This window comes from Rhinopithecus roxellana, chromosome 18 (genome assembly GCF_007565055.1).
Source record: "Rhinopithecus roxellana isolate Shanxi Qingling chromosome 18, ASM756505v1, whole genome shotgun sequence".
Classification (NCBI taxonomy): Eukaryota; Metazoa; Chordata; class Mammalia; order Primates; family Cercopithecidae; genus Rhinopithecus; species Rhinopithecus roxellana.
The window spans coordinates 55,426,536-55,451,308 of NC_044566.1; the positions used below are offsets into that span (position 1 = coordinate 55,426,536).

Sequence of the window (24,773 nt, forward strand, 5' to 3'; positions counted from 1 at the left end):
GCCTCACCAGGGACTTGCCCCCATTCTGCCCTCTTAAGAGCCTGTGTGCCTCCTGCGGCTGTCCATGGTGCCCAGACTGTAGGCCAGCACCGAGCTGCTCTCAGCCACCCCTCAGTTTCCTGTGTACTCCTCGGTGCCCAAAGTCCGGAGGGGGTCTACGCAGCAGGGGGCTGACGTGTCAGCACTGTCTCGAGCTTGTGCACACCTGCAGGATGTGATGGCGCCCGGGCTTGGCCCCACCCCAGCTCCAAGATCAAAGCAGTGCAGGGAACAGGGAGAGGCCAGGCAGGAGCAGGCACCCCCGAGTCTGTGGGGACACGGGGGCCTTCCTGACCCCAACGGTACAAATCCCAGAGAGGGCCTGGGTCCTGCACCTCGGAAGGCGGGGCTCCTACCTGCTCTGTGGAGTGTACAGGCAGCCCCGGTCATGCCTTCCTCACAGCCTGGGACGGGGGCTCCAGGTCCTTGCTGGGTGCCTCTCTGGCCACCCCTCTGTGCCCAATCGCGTCGCTCCATCACTCCCACTCTGGGCTGGGCGACTTGGCCTGGCCTCATAGCGGCGGCCCCCGGGGGGCTGCGGGGCGGCTTCTGCTTGTCCTTGGCTCCCTCTGGCTCCCTGAAGAGTGAAGCGTGGCACAGCCCCGGGCCCAGCTCCCCTCGTCCCTACGCCCTCCCCACAGCAGCAGTGCGTGGGTGAGAGCAGCAACATGGGGCCAGGGTCCCGAGTGATGGAGGCTCCAGGCCTAGGGGCGGGTCCCACCTGGCTGCATGAGTTTGGGTGCAGCACAGGAGGTTGCTTCCCGTACGTAGGGCACAGGGGACCCACCACCGCCACTGCTGCTCCCACAGCGGTTCCTGCTACCACCGCTCGCACCTCCCCACTGCAGCCGGTGTGGTGGCAGTGACCTCTCCGGACCACCAGCTGCTGCCATCAGTAAGTTTCCAGACCTGAACCAGCCACAAATTGCCCCTGGTAGGGTCTACCCAAGTGCACGAAACCATCTTTAAGAAATACCACTAACTGGTTGCCCTCTGACTGTAACAATGCTTATTTTAGGCAAACTTTAAAATAGATATGTAGGATCTCTAAAAAGAGCATTATTTGTTCAAAGAAAACACTAATACAGTACTGACTATTCCATTTGTTGCCACAAGATGTCACTTACATACAAGCAAACTCTCTGTGTATACTAGAAACGATTTTGTTTCAGAATTTTTTGGGTCCTAATTTGTGAGGACACCCGGTCATCCATTCTGGATAATAAAAATATGAACAGAAAATGCTTCCTGACCTCAAAAGGCTTAAAAGCTTATAAAGAAGCAGATGTGTGCTCAAGTATCTAAACACAATTCATAGTACAATTCAATGCACCAGAAATGCACACTCTCTAAGCAAAAATTGGCCTCGACAAAGTTAAATAGTCAAGGAAGACTTTATTTAAGGATATTGTGATAGGTGAGAAAGTCCAGAATATAGTATGAACTCAACTCCACTGAAACAAAGGGGAAGAGAATTGGTTTTGGGTGTGTGTGTGTGTGTGTGTGTACATATATATATGTGTGTGTGTGTGTGTGTGTGTGTGTATATATATATAATGGTAAATATACATAAGATAAAATTTCCCATTTTAGTAATTTTTCAATGTACAATTCAGTGGTCCTGAGTATATTCACAGTGTTATACAAACATCACCACTACCCATTTCTAGAACTTTTCCATCACCCCAAATAGAGACTCTATGTCAATTAAATAATAACTTCCAATTCTTCTTTCCCATATCCCCTAGTAAACCATTCGTCCTTCTGTCTCATGAATTTGACTACTCTAGATACCTCATATAAGTGGAATCATGTAATATTTATACTTTCGTTTCTGGCTTATTTTATTAGCCTAATGTTTTCAAGGTTCATCCATAATGTAGCATGTATCAGAATTCTGTTCCTTTTTCAGGCTAATACTCCATTGCATGTATTAACCACATTTTATTGATACATTTATCTGTCGATGGACATTTGGAGTGTTTCCACCTTTTGGCTCTCGTGAACAATACTACTATAAATGTTAGTGTGCAAATATCTGTTCACGTCCCAGTTTTCAATTTCCTTGGGTAATACCTAGAAGTAGAATTGCTGGATCACATGGTAATTCTGTGTTGAACTTTCTGAGAAACAACCATACTGTTTTCTGCAGCAGCTACACAATTTTATATTCTCACTAGCAAGGTACAAATATCCAGATTTCTCCACATTCTTAACAACACTTGTTATTTTCTGCTCTTCTGATAATAATTATCCTAATGAATATGAAGTGGTATTTCATTATAGTTTTGATTTGCACTTCCCTAATGATGAGTGATGCTAAGCACCTTTTCATGTGCTTATTGGCCATTTGTACCTCTCCTTTGGAGAAATGTCTGTTCAAATTATTTGCCCATTCTTAAATTGGGTTATTTGGGTTTTTTGTTGTTGAGTTGTAGACGTTCTTTACATATTCTTTATTTTTATATATATCAAATGTATTATTTGTAATATATTTGTCTCATTTTGTTGGTTGCCTTTTCACTCTATTGATGTACAGAAGTTTAGCAGGAGAGGTTTTAAGAGCTGGAGTAGGGGATAGTAGGTCTTCTATGTTACCTGGCCTTACCTAAAGAAAATGCAAACTTTCCCGTATCTTCCTGATAGGAGGTACTGTTATAACTTGGAGCTAAACCCCCTCTGAAGTTGGTTACTGCCTTACCACAGAAACTAGAGACAGGGGCTCTATCTTCCTTGATTATTACATTTCAAGGAGATGGCCCTCAAGTCCTTAAGAAAGACATTCCAGGGTTGTAGAATTGTTAACAGGTATTTTTAAAAAAATTGTATCTCAAAGGAGCAAAAAAAGAGCCTAAAAGTTTTTTATAGTAAATGATCTAAGAAAAGGGAGGTCAGTGGTCTAGAGTTGGGAAGAAATCCTATCTAAAGTTAGGAGAACTAAGAGAAATACTAATGAGACTTTATTTTGGCTACCTTGGTTAAAAAAAAACATCTGGAGGCCGGGCAAGGTGGCTTATGGCTGTAATCCCAGCACTTTGGTAGGCCGAGGTGGGCGGATCACCTAAGGTCAGGAGTTCAAGACCAGCCTGACCAACATGATGAAACCCCATCTCTACTAAAAGTACAAAAATTAGCCGGGCATGGTAGTGCCCAGTACTAGTAATCCCAGCTACTCGGGAGGCTGAGACAAGAGAATTGCTTGAACCCAGGAGTTGGAGGTTGCAGTGAGCCAAAATCACGCCATTGCACTCCAGCCTGGGTGACAGAGCGAGACTCTGTCTCAAAAAATTATACACATACATACATACATATATACATACATACAAAAGAATGAGCCGGGTGTGGTGGCGGGAGCCTGTAATCCCAGCTACTAGATAGGCTGAGGCAGGAGAATTACTTGAACCCAGGAGTCAGAGGTTGCAGTGAAACAAGAATGTGCCATCACACTTCTGCGTGGGCGACACCAGCAAAACTCCATCTCAAAGCGGAAAAAAAAGCATTTGGGCACATTACAGATGAGAAAAACTAATTCCAACTGGAAGAAATCCCAGAAAGTATCTCAGAGGTATTAACATTTATGTAGTCAAGCAGTCTGGTATAAGATTCAACAGGCAAATTTATTAAAAAAGAAAATGCCAGGTAAAGGAAAATCATTAGTTAAAACAAAATAGAGAAATAAAAGTTTATAGCAAGATACACAATGCAGCCAGCAAGACAGCAGGATGTAAAGGAGTTATCGTGGAAGACTCTGTCTGGGAACATGGATAAGCCTGGACCATGGAGGGCCTAAATGTCATATTAGGACTTCAGACTTCACTTTAAGGACACTACGGGATCAAAAAAATGTAACAGGGGGCATATGACATGATCCGGGTATTGGAAGTGTGGAAAGCAGCTGGAGAGAGGGAGTCAGGCAGGAGAGAAGGCTTTGTCTTTCCATTGCCATGGCCGTGGCTGGCACACCTGGCAGAACAGCTGTCCACAAGCCAACAGGTAGGGCCTCCTCACATACTGCTGCAACTACCCTTTCTCAGACTGCACTTGCACCTGCCCTGTCCTGGGAGGAGTGACTTGAGCCAGAAAAGAAACTGTGACATCAGTAGCAATGGTACCAGAGTGGCAAGCATTAGGGAAGGAGGAACAGAGTGACACTCATAAGAAAATAATTTCTTTCACAGCACAGCCAGGCAGCCTTCAACTCTAAAATCGAGGACCCACTATTGTAGGGGGAGCTCAAGGCAACAGCCCTCACAGCACCAGCGGAGGGAAGGGAGGCTCCTGATGAGTTATTTGCATCACAAGTACCCAAGTATCCAACACAGCCAGAGTTGGGTGGGTCTCCTCCACCACCACTGTTGGTCACTGAAAGACCACTTAACATGTTACTCTGTGCCTCTTTTTTTTCAAGTAAACTGGCAGTTAGATCTAGAGACTTGATTAAATTCAGATTTATGATTTTATTTAAAAAGTCATAAACAATAATACTATAAAGTACTATTTATATAGTATAGTACATAGCACATAATCTTTGATCATCTCACTTTTGGTATTGTTAAGATTGACCAGGTATTGTCAGCCTGACACACTATAAAGTGGATCACTACTAAGTTTCCTTTCAACCTTCCACCCATTTGGTTATTTGGCAACCATTAGTAGTTATTCCCTAGAAGCATTGTTTTCTTACAGGTTGCAAAATGGTGATATTCTATCACTTCTTCTTCATTTATGCACTGGAATTTTTCTATTAAAAAATTTTCCCAGGCCGGGCGTAGTGGCTCACATCTGTAATCTCAGCACTTTGGGAGGCTGAGGCAGGTCAATTGTCTGAGGTCAGGAGTTCAAGACTAGCCAGGACAACATGGTGAAACCCTGTCTCTACTAAAAATACAAAATTAGCCAGGTGTAGTGGCACACGCCTGTAATCCCAGCTACTCAGGGGGCTGAGGCAGGGGAATACTTGAACCTGGGAGGTGGAGGTTGCAGTGAGCCGAGACTGCACGATTGCACTACAGCCTGGGCAAAAAGAGTGAAACTCCATCTCAAAAAGAAAAAAGAAGGTTTTCCCCTATCAACTCTTTGGTTTACTCTGAATTCCAGTTGTGTAGGAAAGCAAAAAATTTGGTTTAAAAAACTTTTTAAAAGCAATTTCAGAATAATGAGTTAGTGCCCTAGCAATCCTCAATGTGACCAGTGAGAGGTTTTATAAAAGCATTGAAATTTATGTATTTTGAAATTTTTGATGTATTTCAAACCATTTCAGTCAAAAAAATCTTTCTGATTCTCCTTGTTGCTCCAATTGTCCGTTCTTTTGCCAGTAGGAGCTCTTTCAAATTGGACTCTGTATCATTGCTTACAGAAATACACACACACACACACAGAGGATTCAGAACACACACGCCTTCTACTTCTACGACCCCACCTAGTTATTCCCATCTGCTAGTGGATCTGTTCATATTCCAGTGGCCAAAATGAGTCACATAGCCACATGCAAAATCACCATAAGGAAGTATACTCTGCCCACACTGAAGCCATGGGAAGGAGAGTGAGAAATAAAAATGTTTTAAAATCCTGTGAACTAACACTATCTACCACATTGAATGGATGGTTCATTTTACATGTCAATTTTGCTAGGCTACAGTACACAATCAAACATTAATCTAGGTGTTGCTGTGAAGGTATTTTGAAGATATATTTAATATCTATAATCAGTTGACTTTAGGCAAAAGAGATTAATCTTGATAATGTGGGTGGAACTTATTCAATTAGCTGAAGGCCTTAAGAGCAAAATCTGAGATTACTCAGAGAAAAAGAAATTCTGCCTCAAGACTACAGTATCAACTCTTGCCTGAGAATCCAGCCTACTCAGCTGCCCAACAGATTTCAGACTTGCCAGCTTCCATAATCACCTGAGCAAAATATGTAAAATGGGATGGCTCTGGTCAGAGCAATTAACCAAGGAAAAGAAATGAAAGGGTTCAAACTGGGAGAAAAAAAAGTATAACTATCTCAGTTCACAGATTACATGATTCTATATATAGAAATCCTAAAGAGTATACACTTGTATACACACATACAAAATTATTAGAGCTAATAAGTAAATTTTCAGAGTACAAGGTTAACACCTGCTATGATTTGAATATATCCCCCCCAAAGGACATGCTAGAAACTTAATCCATAATGCAACAATGTTGGGTGGTAAGCCTAATGTAAGTTGTTTAGGTCATGAGGTCTCCACTCTCATGAATAAATTAATGCCAATTGTAAAAGGACTTGAGGCTTCAAGTTTGATCCCTTGCTCTCTAGCCCTCTCTTTGCTCTTCCACCATGGGATAACATACAAACCAAGTAGGCTCTCACCAGATGGCAGCCCTTCAATCTTAGACTCTTCAGCATCCAGAAATGTGAGTCAATAAATTTCTGTTTATTATATATTACCCAGTCTGTAGCATTCTGTTACAGCAGCAGAAAATGGACTAAGACAATACCCCAGAATCAATTATGTTTCTATACATAAGCAATGAGCAATCTGGAAAATTAAAAAAAAAATTGTCATTGATAGTAGCATTTGCTAAGAACTGAATATGTCCCCTCAAAATTCATATATTGAAGCTCAAACCCCCAATGTCACTGTATTTGGAGATGGGACCTATAAGAAGGTAACTGAGGTTAAATGGATAACAAGGGTGGAATTCTGATCCTATAGATTAGTATCTTTATAAAAAAAAATAAAAAATCCCACCAGATCTCTCTCTCTATGTGTGTTTCTCTGTCTGTTTCCCTTCCCTTCTCCCCTTCCTTTGTCATATGAGAATGCAGAAAGAAGGTGGCCATGGATTCGCCAGTAAAAGAGCCCTCACCAGAAACCAAATTGGCAAGCACCTTGATCTTGGACTTCGCAGCCTCCAGAACTGTGAGAAATAAATTTCTGTTGCTTAGGCCGTTCAGTTTATGGTATTTTATTATAGTGGCTTGAGCAAACTAAGATAGATTTTGCTACTAAGAAGTTGGGTGTTGCTTTAATAAAACCTAAAAATGTGAAAGTGGCTTTGGAACTAGGTAATGGGTAGAGGCTAAAAGAGTTCTGAGGTGCATGCTAGAAAAAGCCCAGATTTCCATGCTAGAAATATGGATGTTAAAGGCAATTCTGGTAAGAACTCAGAAATACAGTTGAAGAGAAAGCCTCCATCTTCTTAGAGAAAACATAATCATGAACAGAATTTTAGTAAATATATGTTTGTTAAAGGCCATTCTTGTGAGGTCTCAGATGGAAGTGAGGAGTCGGTCACTGGAAGACAGAAGAAAGGCAATCCTTGTTATAAAGTAGCAAACAACTTGGCTGACTTGTTTTCTAGTGCTTTCTGGAAGACAGAATTTATGAATGATAAAATTGAATATTTATCTGAGATTTGTAAGCAAAATGCTGAAAGTGTGGCCTGGATCTTCCTGAATGCTTATAGTAAAATGCAAGAGGAGAGAGATGAATGAAAGAAGAAATTGTTAAGCAAAAAGGAACCAAAACTTAAATATCTAGAAAATTATCTGCCTGTCATATTGCATAAAATGAGAAAGTATATTCTAAAGAGAACACCAAAGGTATGGTTAGACTATCATTTGATAAATAAATGATGAGATTATATGAACAGAAACACTGCCTGTTTCAACTGAAGGAGATGCACACAAGACAAAAATGATGGAAGCCTTTTACATGTCCTAGATTCTACAGGCAGGACAATAGAGCTTTCCAGCTGCTAACTTGTACTATTCTTTTTTTTTTTTTTTTTTTTGAGATGGAGTCTCACTCCATTGCCCAGGCTGGAGTGCAATGGCATGATCTCGGCTCACTGCAACTTCCACCTCCCAGGTTCAAGTGATGCTCCTGCCTCAGCCTCCCAAGTAGCTGGGATTACAGGCGAGCACCACCAGGTCAAGCTAATTTTTGTGTATTTAGTAGAGATGGGGTTTCACTGTGTTGTCTAGGCTGGTCTCAAATTCCTGACCTCGTAATTTGCCTGCTTTGGCCTCCCAAAGTGTTAGGATTACAGGCATGAGCAACCGTACCTGGCCATACTTGCACTGTTCTTTAAGAAAAGGGGAGATGGACCTCAAAGCAATTCAGATGTTATCAAGGCCATTACCTAGCAAAACTTTTGGGATGAGACTCTGCCTGGGAGAGCGTGCCTGGCAGACTGTGAGGAGAGGTACAGCATCCACCTGGGGTCCAGAAGGCAGGGCCACCACCCTAGTAGGTCTGGAAGGCAGGGCACTGAATCAAAATGGATTATTCTTGAGCCTTAATATCTATTAGAATTTGCCTTGCTAGATTTTTGGACTTGCTTGGGACCTGTCCTCCCTTCCTTTTCCCCTATTTCTTTTCTTTCCTTTCTTTCTTTCTCCTATTTTTTTTTTTTTTGAATGCCTATTCTATACCTGTTCTGCCACTGTATTTTGGAAGCAAATAATTTGTCTGGTTTTACAGTTTCATAGGGAAAAAATTTGCATCAGGATGAATCATATCTCAAGTCTCACCCTTATGTGTTTTAGGTGATATTTAGAAGAGACTTTGGACTTCAGACTTTAGAGTTGATGCTGGAATGAGTTAAGGCTTTTGAGAATGTTGAGGTGGTATGAATGTATTTTGAATTCAATAAAGACATGAATTGCAGGGGTACAGAAGTCTGTTGACCAAATTATATCCCCACAAAATTCATATGTGTAACCCCAAACCCCAATGTCACTGTATTGGAGATAAGATCTATAAGGAGGTAATTAAGGTTTAAGAAGATCATAAAGGTGGAGCCCTTATCCAATGTAATTAGTACACTAATAAGAAGAGACATGAAAGCTAGTGTGCTTGCACAATGGATTCTTGGTTATGACACCAAAAGCACAAGTAACAAAATAGATAAATTAGACCTCATCAAAATTAAAAAGTTTGTACACTAAAGGATCTTATCAAGAAAGTGAAAAGACAACCTACAGAATGGGAGAAAGTATCCACTAATGATATATCTCATAAGGGTCTAATATCCAGAATATATAACTACATATAACTTGAATAACAAAAAGACAAACAACTCAATTTTAAAATGTGGAAAGACCTCAATAGAGAGTTCTCCAAAGAAGATATACAAATGGCCAACAAGGGCATGAAAAGATGCTCAACAAAACTAGCCATTAGGGAATGCAAATCAAACCCACAATAAAATACCACTTTATACCCTTTGGGATGGTTACTGTCAAAGGAATAGAAAATTACGGTGTTAGTGAGGATGTGGAGAAACTGGAATCCCCGACAATGCTCTTGGTATGTAAAATGGTTCAGCTGCTACAGAAACATTTGTTTATGGGTTCCTCAAATATTTTCACGCATAATTACTATAAGACCCAGAAGTTCCACTATGTTTATACCCAAAAGAATTGAAAACAGGGACTTGAGCAAATACTTGTATACAAATGTTCATATCATCACTATTCACAATAGCCCGAAAGTGGAAACAACCCAAATGTCCATCAACGAATGGACAGGTAAAACTGTGGCATCTAGGTACAGTGGAATAGTAGCCATAAAGAGAAATGAAGTACTGATACATCCCACAAGGTGTACAAGGTGAACCTGCAAAAGATTATGCTAAGAAGACAGACCAAGAGGTCACACATTCCATTTATATGAAATAGCCATATTAGGTACCACAGTTTGAAAGCTGATTGGCATTTACCAGGGGCTAAGAGAGGGAAGAATGGGAGTAACCACTTAATGTGTTCGGATTTTATTTTGAGGTGTACTTTAATACATGTATAATGTGTGCAACCACCACCTCTAATTCCAAGACATTTTCATTCATCATGACACTTGGCATTGTGAACGGCAAATAATAAATGCTTATTAAAAAGGTTCACCCCAGGCCGCGCACGATTGGCTCACGCCTGTAATCCCAGCACTTTGGGAGGCCGAGGCGGGTGGATCACTTGAGATCAGGTGTTCAAGACCAGCCTGTCCAACATAGTGAAACAGTCTCTACTAAAAATACAAAAATTAGCCGGGTGTGGTGGTGCACCCCTATAATCCCAGCTACTCCGGAGACTGAGGCACGGGAATCGCTTGAACCCAGGAGGCAAAAGTTGCAGTTAGCTGAGATTTCACCACTCCACTCCAGCCTGGGCGACAGAGCAAGACTGTCTGAAAAACAAACAAAACAAAACAGACTTTACAATGTGGGCTGGTAATGCGGTTTCTGAATTTTTAGAACCCTTCTCTGGGGTGATTTTTTAAAAAAACATTAAACTCATTGGCGATTGATATACTACAGAAGGTTGTAAGCACTGGACTAGTAAATGTAGGTAACGGTGTCGCTGTTCTTCCATTTGGATGTGTTAAGCAAAGAGAAAAGCTAGTTCTACGTTTCTTCCACTCTAGAAATTCCACAGGGTCGCTTTTCCCCAAATTCACATCTACACCCTCCCTTCCCACTTTGCGGACTGGGACTGCAAGCCTGAGCAGAACTTCCGGGCCCCGCCTCCCGCCCAGACCTGAGTCTCTGCGGGCCTCACTGGGGTCCTGCGCCAAACGCTGCGATGCAGGCTCCTGGCCGCGGCCCCGCCCTCCCGGCTCCTCCCCTTCCGCCCGCCTTCCCCGCCCCCCGGCCCAGCCCGCCAGTCGGAAGTGCGGCCGCCGGAACAGGCCGTTGGTGGGGGTGCAGCGCGCAGCGGCCGAGGGGGCGGGTGGGCTTTGCGGCCGAACAGGCGGCGCCGTCTTGGGGCCTAGCGGCAAGGCGACCCGCACAGGTGGGCGGCGGCGGTAGGTGGGTGGGACTGGCCGGCGACTGGCAACGCGGTGGCTTAGGCGCGCGAGATCCGGCCAGGGTCAGAGGTGAGCGGGCCGCATCCCAGAGCCCGCTGGAGGAAGACGGGGTCCCCAGAGTCCCGGCAGGCCGGGGCGGGGGTTGAGGCACCTAACCTCCGTACGGACGCCGCGTACATCGCCTTTTGCGGTGTTGCTAAGCCGAACTTTCAATTTTAGTTTGACTTTTGGGTTCCTGATACGGTTATTTCCGGACATTGGCAAGAATTTTGCCTTGCGCGTCTTTGGAGGCGTTTTTCTTGGTGTCCATATTGCATAAAGGCTGGTCGCTCCTCTGTGGAGATGACGGTTTTACAGGTAAAGCCTAAGTTGTGACAGAAGCTCCTGCAGTGGGAAGACTGGTCGATCAGGGAAATCAGTAGAATTGATAGTAACGTTTAGAATTTGGGTTAATTACTGGCCATGGTTACCCGGCGCTTAGAAATGAACTTGGAGAACAGTTGCCCTGGAAGCCATCTCCCATAACCACTGCGTAGTGGGGGCCGCATCTTCTTGAGTGCAATTCATCAACGTCTCTAGTAGGACTCAAAATACAAAGTGAAGAGCAGGATTTTCGGAGTTGAGTACAGTGTACTTGGGTTGATCACCATGTTATAAAGTTAGACCCAAGTTGAGAAATACATATTCGTTTCTGAGCATAATTGGATCCTTTTTTAAAATGCGTTGCTTTTTTAAAAAAAGTGTAAAAACAGGTGCTGGTTTGATTAGTTTGCAGGTTGTGATATTGGAAGGGACCGAAGAGTGGACGTGGAGAGTTCTGAATTCTGGTCTAGGTCTGTGATGTTAGGAAAGTCGGTTGTTCTGATTGCCTTATTCTGTAAAATGGAGATGATAATGATTACAATTTTCTCGCAGATTCTAGTACTGTATACAGTCAGAATGTTTGCTTTGTGAGAGATATGAAGTTATTAGTTTTTGTCTGAAGGACTTAAAGTTAGTAAGCCCCCATCCCCAATTTAGTGACAAGAAATCTTAAAGTCATCACATTTTGTCTGAAAGTACGTAGCGTATCTTCGTCTTCAAATTCAGTGGTCAGAAAATTTTCACCTTAACCTAAATTCAACTTAAAGAACAACTCCTACGAGCTCTTCAAGGGTAGGAGTAATAATTTACTCATTGTAAATGATTGTAAATCATTTACAGTTGTATGGTACTTGTGTTTGTGTTGTATTAGGAGTTTAGTCCATTTTTAAGAGTTGTTTAGTCCCCCGCCCCGCCTGACAGAGTTTCACTCTTCTTGCCCAGGCTGGAGTGCAGTGGCGCTATCCCGGCTCACTGCAACCTCTGCCTCCCGGTTCGAGCGATTATCCTGCTTCAGCCTCCCGAGTAGCTGGGATTACAGGCGTGTGCCGACACACCCGGCTACTTTTTTATTTTTTTAGTAGAGACTGGGTTTCACCATTGTTGGTCAGGCTGGTCTCGAATTCCTGACCTCAAGTGATCCACCTGATTCTGCCTCTTACAGGCATGAACTACCGCCCTAGCCAAAATTTATTTATTTATTTTTTATTTTATTTATTTATTTATTTTTTTGAGACGGAGTCTCGCTCTGTCTCCCAGGCTGGAGTGCAGTAGCGCGATCTTGGCTCACTGCAGCTTCCATCTCTCAGGTTCAAGCGATTCTCCTGCCTCAGCCTCCTGAGTAGCTGGGATTACAGGTGCACGTGACCACACCCGGCTGATTTTTGTGTGTTTAGTAGAGACGGGGTTTCGCCATGTCGTCCAGGCTAGTCTCGAACTCCTGGGCTGAAGCGATCCACCTGCCTTGGCCTCCCAAAGTGCTGGGATTATAGGCGTGAGCCACTGCGCTTGGCCTTCTGTATTTTTTTGTAGAGACACTTTGCCCATGTTGTTCAGGCAGGTTCGGAACTACTGCTCCAGGGCTCAGGCCATCCGCAGCCTCCGCCTCCCAAAGTGCTGGGATTACTGGCGTGAGCCACACCCCACCTGGCCCTTTCCTTTTTTTTTTTTTTTTTTCTTTTAATGACTTGGCACAAAACAAAGCTTTGGGGTTCACCAAAAATCAAAGCAAAGCTGTTTTACCTGGAAAATCTTGTTTTCTGTCATCAGAAGTTGTGCTTTAGTTCAGCTGTATAGACACCCAGTAGTGGTTACATGAAGTTAGGTGAATAACAATAATTTTTATTTGTCATCACTCTCAGAGCAAATGTTTTCTATTTTTATTTATTTATTTATTTATTTATTTATTTATTTATTTATTTATTCATTTTTTGAGACAGGGTCTTGCTCTGTTACCCAGGCTGGAGTACAGTGGTGTGATCATGGCTCACTGCAGCCTCTTTCCCAAGCTTAAGTGATCCTCCTGCCTCAGCCTCCCGAGTAGCTGGGACTACAGACGTGTACCACCATGTTGGACTGATTTTTTTTTTTCTTGCCTTGGTAGTGACAAGGTCTCACTATGTTGGCCAGACTGGTCTCAAATTCCTCAGCTCAGACAGATGATCCTCCCACCTGGGCCCCCCAAAGTCCTAGGGTTACAGGTGTGAACGACCATGCCCAGTCTTATCTCAGAGCAAATGTTATGCACTGTCTCTGTGCTAGGCAGAGTGAGCTTTAACCCTGGCAGCACATTTGACCCGTCTGGGAAGCTCCAAAAATGGGGACCGTGCCTCACTCTAGACCACTTAATCTGTCTGAAGCGGGTGGGTCACAGGCATCCCACAGTTTCAAGCTCCACAAGTTACTTTTGTGCAGCCAGGATGAGAACTCCTGTAGTTACTGGAAAGAAGGTTTTCAAGAGTGCATAGTTGCTTAAGGGCTGGTGGCATTGGAATTGGCATCTGGAAAATGTATCCTGAGGCATTTGGAGGATATTAATAAGAGGATTTTATTTTTTTCTCATCCAGGCCAGAGTGTAGCGGCAGGATCCCGGCTCACTGCAACGTGCGCCTCCTGGGAGCGATTCTGCTCCCTCAGCTTCCCGAGTAGCTGGGACTATAGGCACGCGCCACCGCGCCTGGCTTATTTTTTTTTTTTTTTTTTTTTTGATAGGGAGTCTTGCTTTGTCGCCCAGGCTGGAGTGCAGTGGCACGATTTTGGCTCATCACACCCTCCGACTCCCAGGTTCAAGCGATTCTCCTGCCTCAGCCTCCCGAGTAGCTGGGATTATAGGCATGTGCCACCATGCCTGGCTAATTTTGTATTTTTAGTAGAAACGGGGTTTGTCCATGTTGGTTAGGCTGGTCTTGAACTCCCGACCTCAAGTGATCCTCCTGCCTCAGCCTCCCAAAGTGCTGGGATTACAGGTGCGAGCCACTGCGCCCAGCCAAAATTACTGCTTTTACAACACCTTTGCAAGATGTTACTTTTGAGGAAAAATGGGTAAAGAGTACATACATATTAATTATAACTACATGTGAATGTACAATTATCTCATAGCAAAATGCAGATTTTTAAAAAAGTTATAAAAAAATACACACATTTCTTGAGATTAGATCTCAGAAGTCATGTTGAGTTGTCTTAGCTCTCATGTTCTTAGATCTCTGAGTTGTCATAAAAAAATTAAAGTTACTCTTAAATGCAAAAAAATTCACACATAGTATACATTTTTTAAAAATGTCTTTGAGAGGTTTGGAAATATTTTTCTGACTGAAAAATTAGCATTATGGGGCTACTCCTAAAAAATGTAATATTTTATGTGATGAATTCTTTCTTTCCTGCTTCTCTTAATGCAATACACAGTAAATAGCCGAAAATACCATATACTAAATGCCAATTTTAACTTTTTTCCTTTATAGAGATTTATGTTTTTTATTTTATTTTAATTTTTTTAAGTGGAAAACATCAGAATTTTAATAATCATTTTAGGTAAGTGTGTACCTTATTTTTGACACTGCACAAAACTCAAAACATCGTTGTTTTTCAAAGTTAAGTTGCAATCTGAACTTGAAATTATATCAGTGAACTTTATGTTCTGTTAGTTTGAAATCCATTGGTCTCTCTGCAACTTTGAATCAGTCTTTATCCATGCATAATTTTGAAACCTCATTCATTCGTTATTTGCAAAATCAAGTTGTGAGAGTTACAAAGATCTTTTAAATGTCAGTACATTTCATTAAACAATATCAAAAAATTGATTTGTCAGTGTCACCAGCAATCTCGTCAGAAAAAGCCTTTGAACAATAGCAGTCACATAAAAGTCCCTTGAAATTATAACCTTATGGGTTCAAATTTTATTATTAGCCAGTTTTCCCAGCACCATTTAACATGGGAAGTTGTTTTTCTTGAAGTGATGGGCTTATTTTGTTATTTTTCAGCAAGCACGAAATACTTGTTTGAATATCCATAATTTGCTTAGCAGTTATTTTTTCAAGGAGAAATGGAAAAAGCAGCTGATTCATTTGCATCTAAAAAACAAACAAGGGCTGTGCCCTGGTAAAAACCATCATATTTTAGTATTTAGCAGAAATGGTTTATAAATTCCCTTCTCTTTCCACCGAATATTAAAAACATGTACCCACGGAGTGAGGTTTGGTTTTGCTTTTGTTTTTTGTATCAAACATGGGAGATAATGTGTCTTTTTATTATTGTTATTTTAGTTTAATTTATGGGATACATGTGCTGAACATGCAGGTTTGTTACATACATATAGATGTGCCATGGTGGTTTGCTGCACCTATCAACCGGTCATCTAGGTTTTAAGGCCCGCATGTGTTAGGTATTTGTCCTAATGCTCTCCCTCCCCTTGCCCCCAACAGGCCCCAGTGTGTGATGTTCTCCTCCCTGTGTCCATGTGTTCTTATTGTTCAACTCCCACTTAGGAGTGAGAGCATGTGCTGTTTGGTTTTCTGTTCCTGTGTTAGTTTGTTGAGGATGGTGGTTTCCAGAATCATTCATGTCCCTGCAAAGGACATGAATTCATTCTTTTTTATGGCTGCGTAGTGTTCCATGGTGTATATGTGCCACCCTTTCTTTATCCAGTCTATCACTGGTGGCCATTTGGGTTGGTTTCAAGTCTTCATTATTGTAAATAGTGCTCCAGTAAACATATGTTACGTGTGCATGTGTCTTTATAGTAGAATGATTTATAATCCTTTGGGTATATACCCAGTAATGAAATTGCTGGGTCAAACAGTATTTCTGGTTCTAGATCCTTGAGGCATTGCCACACCATCTTCCACAATGATTGAACTAATTTACACTCCCACCAACAGTGTAAAAGTATTCCCATTTCTCCACAGCCTCACCAGCATCTGTTGTTTCTAGACTTTTTAATGATCACCATTCTAACTGGCATGAGATGGTATTTCATTGTGGTTTTGATTTGCATTTTTCTAATGACCAGTGATAATGAGCTTTTTTTCATATGTTGGCCTCATAAATGTCTTTTGAGAAGTGTCTGTTCATATCCTTCACCCACTTTTTGATGGGGTTGTTTTTTTCTTCTAAGTTGCTTGTAGATTCTGGGTATTAGACCTTTGTCAGAAGGATAGATTGCAAAAATGTTCTCCCACTCTGATGATAGCTTCTTTTGCTGAGCAGAAGCTCTTTAGTTTAATTAGATCCCATTTGTCAATTTTGGCTTTTGTTGCAGTTGCTTTTGGTGTTTTAGTCATGAAGTCTTTGCCCATGCCTATGTCCTGAATGGTATTCCCTAGGTTTTCTTCTAGGGTTTTTATGGTTTTAGGTTTTATGTTTAAGTCTTTAATCCATCTTGAGTTAATTTTTGTATAAGATGTAAGGAAGGGGTCCAATTTCTGTTTTCTGTGTATGGCTAGCTGGTTTTCCCAGCGCCGTTTATTAAATAGGGAATCCTCTCCCCATTGCTAGTTTTTGTCAGGTTTGTTGAAGACTAGATGGTTGTAGATGTGTGGTGTTATTTCTGAGGCCTCTGTTCTGTTCCACTGGTCTATATATCTGTTTTGGTACCAGTAGCATGATGTTTTGGTTACTGTAGCCTTGTAGTATAGTTTGAAGTCAGACAGCGTGATGCCTCCAGTTTTGTTCTTTTTGCTGAGGATTGTCTTGGCAATACAGGCTCTTTTTTGGTTCCATATGAAATTTAAAGTAGTATTTTCCAGTTTTGTGAAGAAAGTTAATGGTAGCTTAATGGTAATAGCTTTGAATCTATAAGCACTTAGGGCAATATGGCCATTTTCACAATATTGATTCTTCCTATCCATGAGCATGGAGTTTTTTTTCTATTTGTTTGTGTCCTCTTTTATTAGTAAGGATTTTTTATCAGCAGACATGATTATATCTGTGATTTGTAAAGTCAGCTGTATAGTGAACAAGCCCAGTGGGCAGGCTATTAAAATAATTCAGAGGAAAAATGAGAATAGCAACAGTGGTGATAGAGAAGAGATTTTTTTTTTTGAGACGGAGTGTCGCTCTGTCGCCCAGGCTGGAGTGCAGTGGCCGGATCTCAGCTCACTGTAAGCTCCGCCTCTCGGGTTCACGCCATTCTCTTGCCTCAGCCTCCCGAGCAGCTGGGACTACAGGCGCCACCACCTCGCCCGGCTAGTTTTTTGTACTTTTTAGTAGAGACGGGGTTTCACCATGTTAACCAGGATGGTCTCGATCTCCCAAAGTGCTGGGATTACGGGCTTGAGCCACCGCACCCAGCCAGAGAAGAGATTTTTTTAAAATTTTTTTTTTTTTCTCTCTTGGGATGTTAAATATTTTTGAAGAAAGGGAGTAATAATTGTAACTTGCAAATGTGTTTTGCCCTACCTAGTTAAAACTGCTTTTCTGCAGTGAGTGGATAGGTTGTAGTACATGAATTTTATTGTTTACACATTATTAAAAAAGTCTTAAAAATATATATGTCTTAAAAAATAAGTAATTTTCCTTGTTAATTATTAAATATGTAATCTCATTTTTTTCTTGTAATAGCCTTATGTTAATATTGGGGTTTTATTGTTTTTGCTTTTCAGTACTGTAAGATTGATGTTAAAGACATGGTGTTCACCCCACTTCATCAGCGTACATAAGTTATCTCTTCTTTTGGACCCTTATTTTATGCCATAATGGTAAGCTGCAGCTCAGTATGTTCAAATTTGTGTTTTAGAATGTTCTCTTCCTTCATCTTCATAAAGATATTTGTATTGTAGATACAGAAATACTCTTGTAAGCTGTACAAGTTATCCCAACTGGGAAATTACTTAGCAATCACATTGCAAAATCTTCTCTATAAAATATATTCCCCACTAATCAGTGTTATAATTATCACATTCATCCATCTATCTGTTCTTGTGTTTATGAAGTATTAAAAATATTTACTACTATCTGCTTTGCCATATTCCAAATCGTTGGCAAGGAGGATGGGTATAAATACAAACAGTTTTGGGGAGTATAGATTTCTCATATTTTAAAGCTTTTCTTTACATTTTATTAAACTTTAAAAACAAATGTAACCTGCTAACTGCACATAACGTATTTCAGGCAGCATCAGTGCTGAGCTTCGAAAGGCACATTTCTGTTCACTGACTTAGAGTCACTAAACATACTTAGGAGTAGGCATTTAACTTTTGCCGTTAAGAAATGACAGACTAAGGGAGAAAAACACTTTTTAATGTTTTAAAGAAGCAGCAGCATTTGACAGAGAATAAATGAACATTGACCACCATGTTATTTATTTAGATAACCCCTGTTCTGCATCACATCTTCAGAAAACATTCATCTTCCTTATCCTCTTGGGTTCTTGCCTGTCTACTCCTCCCCTATTAGAGAAAAGTAGAAATATCACAGTGGGGTTCTGACCACACCTTGTATTTTGCATCTATATTCACTAATCGTTTTCCTCTTAAGTATTTGAAGGAGGTAATGAATGAATGATGCTTTTATTCATGTATGTAGACATGTCTCTCTAGACCCTTTGAAGTTTTAATTTCAGAAGACGAAATATTTACTTGAGATGTTGACTGTTTAAAATTGTCCTAGACTATATATATTTGATTGTGTTTATTATAATTTTTTGATACAAACTCTAAACTTCTATGGGCAAAATTTAAAAGAACCTTCTGTATTTGTGAAGTGTATATGTACAGAATTATGTTTTCATGGTGGAAAATGGGATCAGGGAAAATGGGATTCAGGAATCTTAACTTGAATCCTGGGAACCAGTTTCATTGGGAATCTGCTCTTTATAAGATTTTTTTTTTTTTTTTTTTTGGTGGGGGGAGAGACAGAATCTCACTGTATTCTCCAGGCTGGTCTCAAACTCCTGGTTTCCCACCTCAGCTTCCCAAAGCTTTGGGATTACAGGCATGTGCCACAGTGCCTGGCCAAGGTTTTTTAACAAAGCAAATTGGTGTAGATTTGTTATAACTGAATGTTTTGAAAAGATGGCAGATTTCAGACTTTCTTCACTTATCATATTTAGATATTTGATAATATGGATTGTTTTTGATTGAACCGTGCAAGAAGGCCCACTATTTTTGGAATTATACAAATTATCCATCCTTAGGACTAGGTGGTCACTTAAAAGTTCCCATGATTTCCAAAGGGTGGCAGTATTTGTTTTTCCCCCTTGCCCTCCTGGGACTTTGGTGGGTGGTAGGAGTTTTTACCCACATGCAATTTGGTAGGTTGAGGTATTGGAATCTACAAAATAAAACAGAAGAATTTAAGTCCTTTTAAATAAAAACTGAAAGTTCTGTGCCTCTGAATAAAATTTAAAAATGACTATCATTGTGAATGAAAAATACTATAAAACAAAAAACGAGAAAGAGAACCACTGGTGGTATATTTAGGTTGGGTTTTTTTTTTGTTTTGTTTTGTTTTTTAGACTTGAGTTTTGCTCTTTTTGCCCAGGCTGTAGTACAATAGCACGATCTGGGCTCACTGCAACCTGCAACCTCTGCTTCCCGGGTTCAAGTGATTCTCCTTCCTCAGCCTTCTGAGTAGCTGGGACTATAGGCGTGTGCCACCACGCCTGGCTAATTTTGTATTTTTAGTTGAGATGGGGTTTTACCATGTTGGCCAGGCTGGTCTTGAACTCCTTACCTCAGGTGATCCTCCTGCCTCGACCTCTCAAAGTGCTGGGATTACAGGTGTGAGCCACCATGCCTGGCCATGTTTGATTTTGTTTAGGACCTAATGCTTTTATTCATGTGTGTCTTTAGAAATGAAAGCTTTACAAATGAAGACATACCATAGCTTCACCATATTTTTTCCTCGTCTTTAAGAAATGAGTGGATAGGGATCTACTAGTAGATCTCAAACTTTACATTTAATAACAGTAAAATATTTCATCAATTCTGAGGTTCATTTTCTTTTATATTTTAATATTACTGAATTCATGAGTTGATACTCGAATATCTTACAATTTATAGCTTTTTTTTTCTGTCTTAATATTATGTAAAATAATGATGCATGCTTTCAGTGGCATCTTAAATTCATTGAAACATGGCAATGCTAGCCATCATTTATTGCATTCTTTCTAGGCACTGAGCTAGACATGTTATAGGTTTTTTGCATTAATATATTAGCACTTTCTAAGTTAATGTTAAGTGCCAGTACAACCCCACTCCCAATTTTCAAGATTTTTAGCAAATTAGGAGAGTTTAGCCTTTGCTTCATTTTGATTGTGTACTCTATGGCCAGTAAATTTTTTTGAATGGTGCTCTTAAAAATTAAAAGTCTATGAAGTGATGAATAGCTGCCATATCCAAACCTCCCCTATGTTAACCTCACAAATACTGACCAGAGAGACTGTGTTAGCATTCTTATTTAGTTTGTTGTTAGTAATCAGGTGCCCAAGACTCATATTTTTTCTTTGTTGTATATATTGATCATAGAGTGGAGTGGAGGAGACAAATAAAGGAAAATATATTAGACCTGTTTTAGAAAACATTAGAAATGTTAAATGTATATTAAATTTTTTTTGTGGAAATAACTAATGTTGCCAAATATACTATTTACTTTTTACAGCAACAAGCTTTAGAACTAGCTTTGGATCGTGCAGAGGTGAGGTGTGACTAAGTTACATATTGAAATAGTGTTGTCTTTAACTGACAAAAGCTCAGTGTTAAGAGATTTTTGTATGTGATTTTTAAAGGAGCACATTATTATTTTAGGACAAGTATGCATATCATTTTGCTATAAATATATAAAAATACCAGGTGATATTTGGATCACCTATTACTTGGAATCCTCAAGATAATAATGTTATGGAATAAAACTTACTTGAACAAGGATATAGAATTTCCAAAATTATATTTTCCTGTTTTGACAAGTTTTCTAATTACTCAAAGGAAAAAATAGCTAAGGTATACAGTATACGATTTTTCATATATTAAGCATATTTTGAACAACCATAAAATACATTGATAATATTTCTGACCTGTGAAGTCATGGTTGTGAAACTATGATTTTGCTTATGGCAATGAAATACTCTGCCAAATTGTAGTGCAGTTCAAATTTCATATGTTGGAAACTTATCTTTATATGTTAAGTAGTTTTTCCTACAAGATGTAATTCAGAGACTTAAGTGACTGAATAGCCTTTTTAGCCTTACTTATGTTTTAGATATACTCAATACAGTTGTTCATAGTCAAAAGCAAAAGGCTAGCTATTCTCATAAACTTTTGTTTTTTAGTATGTCATTGAAAGTGCCCGACAGAGACCTCCTAAAAGGAAATACCTATCAAGTGGAAGGTATGAATAATTAATTGGTAACATCTTAGATTCACTGAAATATGATGATGGCCACCTTTTATTGCATTCCTAGTAGGCACTGAACTAGAAATTTTATAGGTTCTTTGCATGTATTAGGAATTTCTAAGTTAATGTTAGCTGCTATATTCAGCTCCACCCCAGTTTTTGGGAAATTGAGGAAAAAATGTTAAAATTTAGGAAAAAATTAAATAACATTCATGTCATGATGATTACTATATTAACATTTTATATATTTGTTTCATTAAATTTTTTTAGAAAGTCTGTATTTCAAAAACTTTATGACTTGTATATTGAAGAATGTGAAAAAGAACCTGAGGTTAAGGTAAGTATACATTTTTATTGTGTTGTAGCTTTTGAAATGTAGAAGAGAGTAATTTGGAGGAGTTACATTTGGAGTATTACTTTTGTGTGTGTGAGTGAACTAACATCTCTTTTAGCCAGATACTAGTCAGTTCTGCAGCTGACCCAGAGCTCTGGCTAATGTGGCCCCAGGCAGAGATCACCTGCTGAGGTAGGAGTGAAGGAACAGTTATATTAAATAACAGACTGTCTCACTAGGAAGTCATGAGCAAAGACATGATATATATTATCTTTTGCTTCTTCTTCCTCTGAGAAGTGATTTATAAATTTATAGCGCTTCCTCCTGAGAAGTGATTTACAAATTTATAGCAGTAACCTGTTTTCTCATGATGATTTGAACTGGAAAGCCAGAGCTATTACAGAGCATGTATGAAATTCAAGTACAGTAATAAAAAGTGAGCTTGCTCATAAAACGAGTTCATGGCCAATTTAACTTAATTCATTTTTATGTAGCAAAAGATGTGGGTCGTAGAAATGTAACAGAAGTTGATTTATTAATGTCTTTGAGCCCTCGGGTTGGAAGAGCCTTAAAGGTCTCTATGAGCTTTTGTTGTCTGTCTTTAAAAATGAATACAGTTTTGCTATTCAGGGCAGAAACAGTGGAATTCCAGTAGTGTCTAACTTTAAAATCTTCATATTAGGAAAAAAAATATTTTTAAACTTATAAATCTTACGGTGTGTTTTTCATAAGTTTTGCTGATATATACGTGACATACAATAAATTGTACATGTTTAAAGTATATATTTTTTAAGTTTTGACATGTGCATTGTAGATAGAAACACCCATGAAATCATCACTACAAACAATAGAATGTACATATTCATCACCTCAGTGACAGAACTAAAATAAGAGAGCTGCATATATGAAGATTCTAAATTGGAATTGGCAAGCTGCTCTCCACCAGCTAAATGTGCCTACTACATGTTTTTATAAATGAATTTTTATTGGAACCCATCACACCTGTTGGTTTGTATATTATCTAGGGCTGGCTTACAGGTACAAAGACAAATTGAGTGTTGCAGCACAAACTATTTGGCCCACAAGCATAAAATACTATCTGACCCATTAAGAAAGAAAATTTGTAACCTCTAGTCTAGATGGGATCAACTCCGTGGTAGCTAATTTGTTTTGTTGAAGAGGTACACATACTATAAAAATTTATCTAATTCTGTCTTAAGTCAAATTATGAGGGGTTTCGCTACACTGAAAAGACTAACATTTTTAGTCTCTCTTTACTAGTTTAACTTCAAAGTGGTTAAAAATTGTTTGCCTTTTTAAAAAATTTTCAGATTACTTAGTGTTTTCATTTTATGGTGATGACAGATTAAGAATTTATCACTTCTCTCTGTATGTGTGTATGATACATGTTTAATATATATTTACTAAATATAAGATATTCAAGACATTTTGTTTTTTTTTGAGATTCTGAAAAAATATTCTATTTACTGTTATCTTTGCTAAATGAGATTTGATGACATGATTTGTTAAATCTGTAAGTAGGTTTTATTTTAAATCATACGCATTTTTAAAATCATGGACTTTGTTGTGGTTTTTAAGGTGCTGTTGAATTGGATTTACAGAATATGTCCAAATTGCTTACTTCGTCTTACCAATTAGATATTTTTAGGTTCAGCATTTCAGCTTAGAGCTGTTGAACTTGTTTGTATCTTATTTAGCCTATAAAATATTTAAGAAATGTGCACTTCTTAGATACAACCAAAGAGAATGCTCCATATTCTTTAGGTTAGACTTATACTTAATGGAAACTATATACTTCTGTGTTTTATATATTTGCATTTAATGATTTTATATTCTACTTATTTAAATATTTTTATTAAGTATTCAAAAGTGTTTTATATTTAAGTGCTTATATTTTCTTGGAGGTCACCAGTTTTTAAAATATGAATTAATTTGCTTGAAACATAGTAGTACATAAAAATTAGGTTTACATAGCTGTCCCATATGTAGTGGCTATAGTTTTGTGAGCCTTCTTCATTTATTCAGAATCATAATGCGGAAAGAGCACCAAAAGGTTACTTCAAGCCTGATTTTGTTAAATCATAGCATTATTTATTAAGGTTATACTGGATTATTTTAATGAACTCTGCCTCTTTTTAAAGCAGAAATTAAGAAGAAATGTGAACTTGTTAGAGAAGCTTGTTATGCAAGAGACTTTGTCATGTTTAGTGGTCAATCTGTACCCAGGAAATGAGGGATATTCTCTGATGCTCAGGGGAAAAAATGGATCAGGTAAGACCCTCCAGAGCATAGCTGCCACAAAATACTTTTGCCAGGCAGGATGTGCTGCTTTTATAAAGTAGTTTTTTAACCTGCTAAAGCATTTGTCCTTCAGATGGTGATGACTTAGTGATAAAAACAGATTTTGATCCTCATTTTCTTCCCTATGATATGTTTTGGTAGAATATTAGAAATTATTTCTCTTATGGTTATCTTTCCTGAGTGTGCATTTTAGAAGTATTCTAATTGATATGTCTTTGAAGTCCAATTATAAAAGCATCTCAGAAGCAAAGGAAAGGTTAAAAAAAAAAGGAAAATTATAGAAACATAACTTACAGATAATTAAAATAGAATTTCCTTTCATTCTGTTGCTATTTATATTTTAAGATAGTATACCGTGTTTAAAGGTAGGTAATCCTGCAGTTTGAATATGAGTCTGAAATCTTCAAAATTAAGTAGACTTGCTGCCTTTTGAGTAATTTTCACATATTAAAAATATTTCTATTAATATTGAATATGAGCATTTCTGTTAATGGTGAGTATGAAAATAATTTAAAAATATAAATACTCTTCAGTTTCGTTAAAGAGATAAAAAAATTTAATAATGATGATAATGTGAGTTCTACAAGGAACTCT

General features: G+C 39.2%; 1 protein-coding gene across 27 annotated transcripts in view; it reads left to right on the forward strand.

The window, feature by feature from the left end:
* The first annotated feature begins 10,664 nt into the window (after positions 1–10,664).
* The window catches only part of SUPT20H (SPT20 homolog, SAGA complex component), a 50,927-nt gene continuing 36,818 nt past the window's right edge, over positions 10,665–24,773 (forward strand). For 14 of the 27 annotated variants that reach the window (XR_004054640.1, XR_004054643.1, XR_004054642.1 and 11 more), the window contains exons 1-6: positions 10,674–10,821; positions 17,794–17,889; positions 20,792–20,827; positions 21,459–21,517; positions 21,794–21,860; positions 24,020–24,149. Coding sequence is in view for 22 of the 27 variants with exons in the window: in XM_010383076.2 (XP_010381378.1) it covers positions 17,887–17,889; positions 20,792–20,827; positions 21,459–21,517; positions 21,794–21,860; positions 24,020–24,149 (295 nt within the window). In the remaining 5 variants the exon portion in view is untranslated. Of the gene's footprint in view, positions 11,195–17,793; positions 17,890–20,791; positions 20,828–21,458; positions 21,518–21,793; positions 21,861–24,019; positions 24,150–24,773 lie in introns of all 27 variants that reach the window. The other 13 variants (XM_030921936.1, XM_010383084.1, XM_030921943.1 and 10 more) reach the window with 11 other exon arrangements.